At 33.1% G+C, this 13,188-nt stretch overlaps 1 protein-coding gene across 1 annotated transcript; it reads right to left on the bottom strand.

Moving 5' to 3' along the window:
• Positions 1 to 1,324: 1,324 nt before the first annotated feature.
• Positions 1,325 to 9,850, bottom strand: LOC130973067 (probable disease resistance protein At4g27220). Its single transcript, XM_057897448.1, has 3 exons — positions 9,583 to 9,850; positions 9,320 to 9,424; positions 1,325 to 4,215 (listed from the first exon to the last, which is right to left on the bottom strand). The coding sequence occupies exons 1-3, from the start codon at positions 9,794 to 9,796 to the stop codon at positions 1,472 to 1,474; spliced, it is 3,063 nt and encodes a 1,020-aa protein (XP_057753431.1). The 5' UTR covers positions 9,797 to 9,850; the 3' UTR covers positions 1,325 to 1,471.
• Positions 9,851 to 13,188: the final 3,338 nt, after the last annotated feature.

The following is a 13,188-nucleotide window of genomic DNA, read 5'->3' as shown; positions in this document are numbered from 1 at the left end:
AAGTTTAAAATAATACAAGTGCAGTAGTAGAGTATACGTAGTGTTCTAGCTGGTAGAGTGCAATATGCATATTAAGGAGCTTATAGATTCGATATCTACAACTTTTAGTTCAAGGAAACATTTTAGTAGTGATATTGGTAAGTTATTCACACTCCAAAACATTATAATAATTAAACTAAAAATTTTACAATTCAATAATTTTCTATAGAATTTAAAAGCACGAGTATCATATGTGTCAAAAAGACATTGCTACTATTGATATGGTTTTCAATAATATATATGATGAATAAAATTATCAAATCGGCCAAATCGGGTACCAGAAATATTTTGGTGCTCACAAAAATAATCTTAAAATATGTCAATGATAAAATAATTTTTAAAATATTTTAAAATTTAACAAAAATAATCGGACATCAATTATTTCAATTTCTGTTAATGAAAAATACCAAATTGACTTACAAAATAGATGATATGGCATTAAAATCATTTCTCTAGTATTAGCCAATTAGCTTTTTATCTCATATTTTCTCACCTCACAGCTACACATAAAGTCCTCTCCCTTCCCCAAAACTCAACCCTAAAATGACTCTAAACTCAAAACTATCACCATCACCATTTTGAATGATAATATATATGATTAAACTAGTTATTATTAAATATGCAGGTTCTTAAAAATTGTTTCACACCTCTTCACTATCGTTTCTTTGATGATTATTGAGTATAAAATAAGACGTCATCACTTATGTCCTAATTTGGCAACTTTAAAATCAATTATAATTTAACTAACTATCTTAATTAGATTGCGTTAACTAACATATTAAGGTAAAATAAAGCATTTAAAATATGTTATCATTTAAAACTATCTTATTTATTATCCGTGGTATTATTTGCTAGTAATAATTAACAACATGGTATGGCAACATCCAACATTAGATAATAATAATAATAATATAATATAAAAGGGAAATTAAAATGAAAAATAAAAACGACATACATCAACGACAAAATGGCAAAGCCGAAGACTTGCAAAAACTTGTCGAGTTATATATTTTTTTTTTGGTAAATAGATTAATTTTAATACCTTAACAATGTACTAAAAAAGATTACATTATCATCTAATTAGATACATTTGTTTTTACGTTAACTATTTAAGTTTTGAGTGTAAAAGATATTTATTTTTATCGATAGAATAATATATAAAATATATTAGTATCAGTATCAAGGAAATTAAATTATTATCATCACTGTTTTTAACAAGCATACGCTGTATCTTGTGTTTTTATTATTTTATTTTTAGGAGGATAACCAATAATAGAGGTCATAATTATTGTTAGAGAATAAACGTGCAATAAATTAGTTGGTAGTATGTAAATGAATATATAATCATGACATGAAAGCTGTGAAGATAGAAATTAAAAGGTGAAGAGGTGTGAAATTACACTCATAAAAAGTAATGTGTAAGATCATGTAACTATGATGACGAGACTTCAAATGGAAAGCGACTTTCTAACTTGGGACAGTCTTCGGTCTCCAATTTCGGCAATGAGTCAGAGATTATAATTCCTTTGTACACAGTCTCTAACATTGGCAAGTCAGACAACTCGAGTGTGGTTAAGTTGGGGAGTGTAATGACGGTGGAAGCAGCATCATCACTATCAGCACCACTGCTACTCGCTGCAAATATTTCTCTCAATGATTTACAACAGTCTACAATTAATGTCTGCAGGTTTTGAAGTTGGGGCAATAACCCTGCTGTTACCAACGTTTCTATCTCATGGCACTTACAGATCTCCAAGTGCCTGAGTTGAGAGAAGACGGCATTTGGTTTGAGAGGCTGTTGTGTTGTTGTATCAGTAGCACCAACATCTTCTTTACAAATGACTGTTAAGCTGTCTAAATATATAAGTGTCAAGGATTGAAGGTGGTTGAGATTACTGCAAACGGAACAATTACCAAATGAACAAAGCACGGTCTTCATTTCTATGCATGTCGCAATTTGAATGTTCTTCAAAGAAGAAGGAGTAATATTTGACAGAGCATCACATAAACTTTTCCAACGCGGATTACAATCATCAATAGAGATTTTGGTAAGATCTTTTGGCAGCAAAAGAGGGGATTCTTCGCAATCAAAGAAATGTACAATTTGGTGGTGGTCAAGACTTGGACCAATACGATCATAAGATTCAAAAATATAATCAGGGTCATGGATACTACCGAAATAGAGAAGATAAGATTTGGGTGCAGAACCTGTGTTGCATATACCTGCCACAAAATTGTTATAGCTTTTGATGTCATTAAAGCCGCCCAGAAAATATTCAAGTGTGGTCAGCCCTTGTACATCCTCTATTTCCACATTTGACAGAGTAGCGACGAAGAGATTCAGATATTGCAAATTGGTCAGACCACGCAGCACCCTCCCTGATTCCAACCTCAACTTACCATTGAAAGATAGATCAAGCCATCTCAAGTTTGTCAGCATTTCCAAGCCTAAAACTACCTCAACTTGAGTGCCTGAAATTACCAACCTTGACAATTTTTGAAGCCTTCCCAATGGAGGCACCTTTGCCAGAGCGTAACATTCATCAAGCAGTAGAGAAACAAGACAAGTCAAGTCCGACAGGGAATCCGGCAGAGAGGTTAAACTGTGATTATGAGATAGGTCAAGTATGGCTAGAGATTTCATGTGTGTGAAGAAGCATTCTGGGATGCTACTGATGCAATTATTACTCAGAATCAAGGTGGATAACATTGGACACTTGGGTGATACACCCGCTGGGATTTCTTTTAACGGATTTTCATCCAAAGAAACTAACTCCAAATCAGCAGTCCACTCCTGCAGGTGAGGTATTCCTGTCAATTCTTTACCACATCTAACTATCAACCTCTGAGATTCTTTCAATATATGACATGCCATATTTCTCACTGAATTCTGCATATGCCCAAGGGGAAGCAATAATGAATGGTCTCGAAGTTCATTGAATATGGTAAGGTCTTCATCAAAAATTTCTTCCAAGCTCCTCCTTCCATTTATGGTTCCATTGTCAACCAGATTCATTATCCTTTCAACATCATTCCAGAAGTCAGAGTATAATGCACAATGCAAGAAACTATTTTGCAAGCGAGTGTCCATCAGGTTATCATAACTCAGTTTTAATACTTGAAATACCTCTTCTTCCATCTCTCTCCCCATCTCCCCTTTCTCAAGTTTATTCAACGCATGTCTCCACTGATGAATGCTATCAACGCCTTTCATGGTTCTAGCCATTACACTGATTGCAAGCGGTAAACTATCGCATTTCCATGCAATATTCCATGCAATCTCCAATATCTTAGGAGGTAAGGTAGCAGGTGTTTTGTGATCTTCACCAAGTCTTAAAAGAAATAACTCCAAACCTTCACTCTCAGAGAGAGGACACATTGTTATTATATTACTTGTGGGGCAATCCATCTGTCGAAGAACATGTTTCAATCGACTTGTTAGAATCAACTTAGAGCCATTGATTCTACAACGAGGGATTCCCACCTTTTCCAGATCAATGAATTTCCAAACATCATCCAAAATAAGCACCCATTTTCCTTTCTCTGATAATGCGGATGACAAATGTGCAACTCTTATTCTCTCATTTCCACCAAGCTTTACACCAATTGCTTCAGCGATGTCTTCTTGAAGCTTTGAAATGGTATAATCACGAGACACGGTGACCCAAATGACGTGGTTGAAGGTTCCTTTCCTTATGATTTGAGTTTCCATATGAGTTGCAAGACATGTTTTACCCACCCCTCCCATTCCATGTATCCCAATCATAAAGACTTCCTCGTCTCCAACATGCTCCCACATCTTCTCCACATTTCTCTCAAAATCTTCACCAACAAATTCATTTGACAACACCACAGGCTTTTCCTTCTTAAGCTTGCTCACTTCTTCGGTTAATTGCGGTATTTGAAGTCTTAGATAGTGTGCAACGTTTTCATTAAAATTATGACCTGCTCCCATCACAAGATTCAAGCAATCAACAACTCTGTTTCTCAATTGTTGCAGTTTATTCAACCAATCATCAACTCGTTTCTTCCTCTGCTTGCCCTCAGACTGGAGCCACTCTAACTCTCCCTTAATGGCGTCTTCTTCATGGATTAGATCAGGCAGCAATTCATTCAACTTTTTAATCTCATCACTTACAAAACCGTCATTGATGCTTGGGGCCACTACTGCAAACCCTATTAAAAGTTAAAACATAAACAAATTTCAAACGCACATTAAGAATTTATAAAATATCAACTTCTAATTCAACGTGAAATTTGTATAAAAATAAAACATAAGTCTATTCACCCATATTAAACTTACTTAGAATTACATCATTTATTGATTCGAACTTTTATATTCTACTAAATTTAATTTACCAATCAAATTATGATGAGATTAAGATTAAACTATATCTCTCTATAATTATTGTGCTAAGTTTAATTTATCAATCAAAACTTCTCAATAAAATTTCACTCTATTCATATTCACTTTCTAAATCTAGATTTATACACACCATTTCCCTTTCTTCTTTATGCTTTAGAATTTAACTCGAACTTTTTTATACAGGGTGATAACTATAACTAGAATTTAACTTTTATAAAGGGGTCAATTATCTTTTCATAAATAAGGAGTTAGTTATTCTCTATGACATATTTAATTATTATTAGAGGAATTACATTGAGTTAGAAAAACCCAATGATTTAACTATGATAAAACTATTTCAAAAAATTACAAGAATTTTTGAAAACTTTAAATTTTACATACAATTTATTCTGTTTTTCTAATTCTCCAAATTTTTTAATCCATTCAGTCAAAGAATAAAAAATAAAATTTGAAAACAAAGGATAAAAAAAAAAGACGTGGTATAATCTTATGGAGAATTAGATATTTTGGTTCAAGCATTAAATCTCTATTATATAATTCTACAAATAATTAATATTTCTTTTTGTCTTTATTTTTTCTGCAATAATTAATTTAGGGTAATATATATCCAAGGTAAGAAAGTTGAACATAGTCATTCATTTTTCACCTTTCATATGAAGTCACGAGAACGAGAAATTAGACGGGAGGGGGGATGGGGTGGTTTGGGAAATGAAAAAAAAAAAAAAAGCAAATAGCAGTATTAAGCCAACTTGAATAAGAATTTATGTGATTAAGTTAAACGAAAAAATGAGATATGAATCAACCAAAAGCATATCTCTATATAATTCGAATCAAACTTATTCGAACTAAAAAGCTTAGTAATTTGAATTAATCCTATTCGAATTAGTGAAGGAATTTGCAGTGTGAATAGTTCGAATCAACCCTGTTCAAATTAGTAAAGGAGTTTGTAGTGTGAATAGTTCGAATCAGTTGTAATGTGAAGTTCGAATCGAAACGATTCAAATTATTGATGGAGAGTTCGAATCTATCTGATTCGAATTATGTGTATGTAATTTGAATTAAGCCAATTCGAATAATAATAATAATAATAGTAATAATGTTTAAACATATTTTATTATATTAGGTTAGATAAAAATTAAACTATTTAAATAAATAATTCGGTGTTTAGAAGTCAAGCATTAGAATAACTTTATCATATTATAAATTCATAATTATGTAAGTATGTGAAGGATTTATTTTTTATATCACGTTTTTAAATTAAATGGCTTTCAATATTATTAGATTATCCTATTTTTAAATCGGTCAATTCATTTTATATTTATATATTGTAATTATTTATTTTGTAGCGAGTACAACTAAAATTTTAATAACAGTTATTAAATTAAACATTGTTATGATAAGTACTATAAAAATTTTTAATGTACTCGTTACTAACCTATCATATAATAAAAACTTTTAAACTTTATAAAATGCAATTTTTTTCATAGACTCGTATTATCGAACTAATTGAATTCGATTTAGCATTGGCTCCATATAGATATAATGGTTGGTGTATTAAAATAATTGTATGGATTAGATTTATGCTATGGAATTTACGTTCAAATGATATTTATAATTTTTTTTATAATTTTTGTAGTATATTTTTTTATACTTTTTTATACTTTTAAGATTTAGAATTTAGTTTTTAGTATTTAAAATTAGTGAAATATTTGTCAAAAATATTTAAAAAAATTATATAGTATAAAAAAATATACTACAAAAGTATAAAAAAATTAAAAATATCAGTTGAATGTGAATTCCATAGTATAAATCTAATCCATGCACCCTTGGTCAAAAATTCAATCCATCATAACTTCTTGTTCCGAGTTCTGATTGTCGCACTGTTTACGGTCACGCGATCACCGCGTCGAGCTCTACGATTCTATCGGATCAATTTCTATGATAAGTCACTCTAACACTTCAGCCTCTCTATCCCTCCAATTTTCGAAAATTAGTAAGAATTCATGTTAAAAATTTGTGATTTTGGTTCTCTAGGTTCAAGTTTAGCTTGAGGAACTTGTGGACCTTTACTTAATCAAGATATATTTAAGGTTAGGGTATTCAAATTCTGCCAATTTCCATTTATATGAGTTTGGGCATTGAATTTGGGTGTAATACATGTGAATTAGGCTTGTATATGTGTATGTTGAAGATAATTGAGTACAATGGAGGCTTGGTGAAAGATTGGCGCTAAAGCTTTATTGAATTTGGACTTGTGGGGGCTATGTGTGTGACCTTGGTGAGTTGCCTCAGGAAATACGTAGAAAGGCAGTCAAGGTATGGTTTAGGTTTCACGCATTTAATATATAAGGTTGTGTGAAAATTTAGGCTAGAACATTATAGGATAGGTTGAAATGGTACAATGTAGCCAATGGTTAGCTTTCTGATGTTGTTGGATGAATTAATGCTTGAACTTGTGTTGAAAATTATGAACATGAGATGTTGATATTGTTGAATATATGTTCTTGAAATTACTAATGAAGGGTTGATAATGATATTGATATATGTTAATGGAATTTGGTGATTATGGCTTGTTGAATTAGTTAAAGGTGATTTATGAGTGGTTATTAATGAATGGAGGAAATGAGTTAATGAATGTTAAAATGGAAGCTTATGGTTGGAAAGGGTGGATTTATGATTAATGTATGAGTTTGATGATGTATTGGTGTGAGTATTAATGTATTTAGGGGTTAGTATTAATGAAATGAGGCTTGAGATGTTATGAATATGCAGGTTTATGGGTAAGGAATATGAATTTGGTGAAAATGAGGTTTAGGCATTATTTGGTAAAAAGTGAATTTTGGTGAATTTTAGAAGTCCACAACTTGCTCCTCAAATTTTAGATGGAATTGTGGTTTGTTTCAAATGAAAGATGGTTTTATAAGCTTTTGAATGATATCAATTTTGTGAAAAACAAAATTTTGTAGAGAAAGTTATGGACGACAGAAGTTTGGTGTATAAAATTGTTATATAGGTGCTAAAAACTGGTTGTAGCAGCTTTTTGGGCATTCTGCCAATTTTTGGAAAACGTCAATCCACGCGCACGCGTGGTGTGACATTTTAACGACGCACGCGCGAGTAACCATGCGTGCGCGTGAGAAGCCAATGCGCATGATCACGCGTACGCATGACTCACGCGTACGCGCGACGTGCTGTTCGCACCACGCGTGCGCGTGGCCCACGGGCACGCGTGGCCACTGCTTACTGCAAAACTAGATTTTTGGTGTTTTAAACCAGATTTTCACTTCTAAACCTCCATTTTCATCCTTTTAAACATAAGGTATAGTACTAAGTACAGTAACTAGTTGAAGTTAGGAAAGGGGTTGTAACTCAAACCCACTTGCTCTGCATGGGTGTTTCAATCCACGGTCAGCTACCAGGACGTGTCGAGTTAGCTATTTAACTGACAGATGATATCATCAGCCGTAGGACAGGCATGCATCATATGCATATTGTTTGGATTGCTTGCTTGTACATTAATTAGGATTGCCTAAGTGATTATAATATGCTATTTGTAATATTTGCTATATGTATTTATTGCAGCCTACCTGTGTTTGCCATTGTCTATTTGTTTGTCTTTGCAATTTCACTAAAAATGGAGGAACGGAGGGAAGGAAGAGAGATTTAGGGTATTAGTCAAGGTTTAATTGGATTTAAGGAATTGGTTAAGTTTAGAAAGCCTTAGAAAACTATCCTGATTCATGGTTTCTGTTTTAGTTACTTAAGTTTTACAATTTGAGTGTCAGCGTTCTAGGATTGTCTCTGGCATTCCCAGGACCTTATATATTATATGCGTGGCACCTTCACCATGCTGAGAACCTCTCACCCCATACTGTATTATTGTTTTTCAGATACAGGTCGGAAGGCTCCTCGGTAGGCATCTGAATTTCTGAAGCGAAGTGATTTCTGGGTTTCTTTTGCTGTTTAGTTTATGTATATGTGTACTTAGCGTTCTCTCCGAATAACTTATTTATTTTGTTCCTCTTAGAGGTTTGAGAAGAGTTAGGATTTTCATTTATCTATTTTGGGTTTTTGGAATGTGTATATATGTATATAAATATTCTCCGGCCAGCCTTGGTTTCGCAAGCTGAGTTAGGAGCTTGTTATTTTGTATTATTGACCTTCTGTTCCTGTATATATTTACTTTTGAGCTTTAATTTTCTTCTCACACAAGTATCCACATTTCCTTAGCGTTGTGTTTTAAATTTTGCAATTTGCTTCACCTATTTTTTAAAGCTCCTAATATACTATCTCTTTTCATTAATATCATTTTTTATATATATTTTACTTTTAGAGGTCGTAATACATTACCACCTCAACTTTATGACTTAAGCATAAGACTCTGTGTGGTAGGATGTTACAATAAATGACTTTTGTATTTGGTAAACTATGTATGTATTATTTGATCTAAAATTTTGTAGGAATATTTAGATAACTATTTAAAATGTATGTAAAAAATTAGATAAAAATTCGATTTCTATAGTTTTTTAAAAGTATTATTTGTTATTGATAAAAAATAAAAAAAAACTAGCTAGCTTAAAATTATATTCTTAAGGGTAAAATTATCTTAATTTTTTAATTATATTTTAAAAATAATTATATTAAAATTCAATTTGTAAAACACTTTTTTAAAATATTTAAATATTTTTATCGCATTTTCAATATTTTAAAGACATTTGTATTGTCATAAAAAATGAGGATTATTTTTTACGCGTTTCAAAAATCCCATGCGATTTTGGTCGTTTATCCTACACACTTTTGAGATCTAGAAAAGAAATGATATCATTTATTAGATTTCTGAAATTACGGTAGAAGAAACAGAAATATGGTTATCCAACGCAATGAAGAATTGATAGGAGCAAAGGGGGTGCTTACCTTCCAGCAAGTAGTCGGTGGATTCACTGATGACATTAACTGGATGCTGCGTTAAACCTCCAGAAATGGCATCAACCATTTCATGATCTTCATGTTCAGCAGCCCCTTAATCAGTACAAACATAAGGCAGGAAATTGAAAGATCCAGTCAAGACTTTTATACTCCAACACAGTAGTTGGGTAAAAACAAATTTTGTAACAACTAACTTATGATCTACCTATCCGCTTAAAGCCATGATGAATCAACTTAAGTTACTGTATTACCTTCCATTGGATTTGCAGTTTCTTGTGGTTGTGGATGATTATCATGAGGTGAAGCAGAGCATGCAGATATACCTTTTCCTGGGATTCGATCCACATGAGCTTTAATTCGAGAAGCACCTCCACTAAACTGACGTCCGCAGCGCTTGCACTTCCACGTTCCGGCGTTTCCTTTTGTAACTTGATTCCAGTAATGTTCTTCCTTCGGTCTACCCATAACTCTTGCGTTCTTCTAATTCAACCAACAAAGTAAGATAGATTGATAAGTTACAAGTTAGTTATATCTACAGCTAAGTATATTCACACCAAGAAGGTGGTTGACTTATATAAAATGACAAAGACCAAGACTTGCAAAGGAGACTACACTTATTCAATTGAGCTATTATATTATGAATGAATTCTTTTTACTTTAAAATCAAATTAATGTTTCAAGCTATTATTACAAATTAAAATTAAGAAAGGTAAAAGTAATTATGTAGCTACAATTTAATTATGATAGGGTACCAAGGGAGGTCTTATGAAAGGTTTTAGAAAAGAGGAGAGTAAGGATCGCATATATTCGGACAATTAAAGACATGTATGATGGGGCCACAACTAGTGTGAAGACTCAAGGTGGTGTGACGGAGGAATTCCCTATTGGTATAGGATTACACCAGGGATCATCCTTAAGTCCATACCTTTTCACATTAGTCTTGGAAGTACTCACAGAGCACATCCAAGAGCCTGTACCATGGTGCATGCTTTTTGCCGATGATATCGTCCTTATGGGAGAGTCAAGGGAAGACCTAAATAAGAAGTTGGAGTTATGGAGAGAAGCTTTAGAAGTGTATGGTCTGCGCATAAGCCGTAGCAAGACGGAATATATGGAATGTCAGTTCAGTCTGAGAAGGGAAAACCCCAATATAGATGTGAAGATTGGAGAAAACATCCTAAGAAAAGTTAAAAGTTTTAACTATCTTGGGTGCATCATACAGGATAATGGAGAGATTGAACAGGATGTAAATCATAGGATCCAAGCAGGTTGGTCAAAATGGCGGAGTGCATCTGGTTTTATATGCGACAAAAAAGTGCCTTTAAAACTTAAAGGTAAATTCTATCGCACCGCTATAAGACCGGCTATGCTGTATGGCACGGAGTGTTGGACGACTAAAGGGGAGCACGGACATAAGTTGAGTGTGGCAGAGATGAAGATGTTGAGATGGATGAGTGGTCATACGCGATTGGATAAAATAAGGAATGAAGATATAAGGGAGAGAGTTGGAGTAGCACCCATTGTGGAAAAGATGGTTGAATCGCGTCTCAGGTGGTTTGGACATGTGAGAAGAAGACCGATAGAACACCCAGTCAGGAGGGTGGATGAGATGGAAGATAGACAAAGGGTGAAAGGCAGAGGAAGGCCTAAGAAGACCATCCATGAGGTGGTCAAACGAGATCTACATGTAAACGGTCTCTCTGTAGATATGATACATGACAGAGCACAATAGCGTCGTTTGATTCATGTAGCCGACCCCACTTAGTGGGACAAGGCTTTGTTGTTGTTGTTGTTTGTTGTTGTAGCTATAATTTAATATTTCTAATAAAAAAAATTAAAATACATTTACCTATTTTTTTACTTATTATAAATACTATTCAGAGTGATTCTATGACTGGTTTAAAAACTACTAAATAGATAAAAAATGTTTGTACATAAAATTACGAACTCAAAAATTACAAACTAGTATGTGTATGTATACATGTAAAAGTTCATAATGTGACCATATTTATTTTTTATATTGCAAACTAGTATGTGTATGTATACATGTGTTAAGGGTCGACAAATTTTGTGATTTGTAGTCACCAATTAATCATCAATCGTATTTTTAATAGCATAAAATTTCATCTAATATTAAAAAAGTATTTATTTTTTTCTGGCTAGATGCTGGTCTGATTTTAATAATAACGCTAGTGCTATAGAGTCCTAGACTTTCTCTAATTCTATTATTATGATAAAGTGTCGCCTCCTACTGGTAATTCAGTCAAATGAAAATTGAGTGGATTTCTCTTTCTCCTTTTACTGTGACTAGAATTTGCTCCTAATAATAATTCATCGTATATAAGAATTTTCGTATGTCAAGAGGCTCGTATGTATATGAAAATTTAATTACTTTATAAAATAATGAAATAACTAAGCTCTCTTGGAACAAAAGGTGTAATAATTAATGGCTTTCATGATTCTACCCTATATATATGCAAGAAGTAATAGCCAGTTAACCATAGCCATATCAATAGAGCATATACACGTTGGATTTATATTTTCCGGAACATATATATACATAACATTTTAAACGTCCTACCCAGTTAGCTTGTTAGTTAGATAAAATCATTAATCAATAAGATGCATATATAAGCCAATATAATGCGTTTCTTTTTATTCGATAAACATTACATACAAAAACTTACATCAATTTCTATTTGAAATTGCTGAAACACTGAAATAACACATCATTGACAATAAGATACCAAACTTATTCATTAATTAATCATAATAATAAAGGCTAGGCTCTTTAGTTCCCTCCATTGAACCCTATTATTATATTAAGGTTACTATTTAGGTGAATTCTTCCAAACCCATGGCAATTTTGTGGGTAATTTATCCCTGTACATGTGTCTTCATCTCAGCCATTCATCAAAAAAATTTTCAACCTTGCATTAATGCATTCATTGGTTATAGCAAAAGCTTTTAATGAACATATACCATAATAGATACTTCATTAATTAGAGTATATACATATTGTATAGTGTATTGGAGAACATTTGTAATTATAATTTCTACTATATCACTTATTTTTCATTTTAAAAAATACCCTCCATCTCTTCCTGAAATTCAACATGCATCTCTCAGAACTTGAAAAACACAGCCTCCAACAGTGAAAATTTTTATACTAGTACCCACTATCCAACCCTGTTTGGTTTTTTGGCTTTCGTTGAGTGTTACACCAAAGAGGAATCCACCCAGCGTCCATTTAGCAATATTGATCTCCTTCGAGTAACGGGAGCCGGAACTGGTACTCTGGTTCCGTCGGCTAGGCATCGACGTCAACTGAGGAGATGGCGAACGCTAAACTGAGGAGAATTTTGTAGCAGAACTTCTGCTAGATCCGAAGTTGTGGCTGCTGGAAGCTGGTTTAACAACATTCATTTTTCGGCTGCCTTCGAATTAGGTGCGTCGGATTAGGAAAAGGTCACCTCCCTCCGACTCCGACAGTGCAATTTTTATCCGTTGAAGCTCAACCTCTGGTTCTCATCAAGGTATGTCCGATTAAGTTTTTTTGTTAATCCAGATTAGTTTAATTTTGACGATAGTCTATGCCTTTTCAACGGTTCTCTGTTTAACGGTGTTGGATTGCTATTCTGGATTTTGCAAATAAAGCAACATTGTCCAGTTCTAAGCTGTGGCTAGGTTTGGGGAATTGAAATTAAAACCTAATACTTGGGTCCAAAACAATTGGGTTAGTTTAATTGAATTTGGTTCATTTAATTTTACATGCAGGTTAGTTTAGTTTTCCTTCGTTGCTGCCATTGGCTCTGGTAATTGACATTTTTGGGTAAAATTATGGCAGGGGTTAAATT

The sequence above is a fragment of the Arachis stenosperma genome, chromosome 4 (genome assembly GCF_014773155.1).
Source record: "Arachis stenosperma cultivar V10309 chromosome 4, arast.V10309.gnm1.PFL2, whole genome shotgun sequence".
Lineage (NCBI taxonomy): Eukaryota > Viridiplantae > Streptophyta > Magnoliopsida > Fabales > Fabaceae > Arachis > Arachis stenosperma.
The sequence above is the reverse complement of the archived record's forward strand: the minus strand, read 5'-3'. Positions and strand labels throughout refer to the sequence as shown.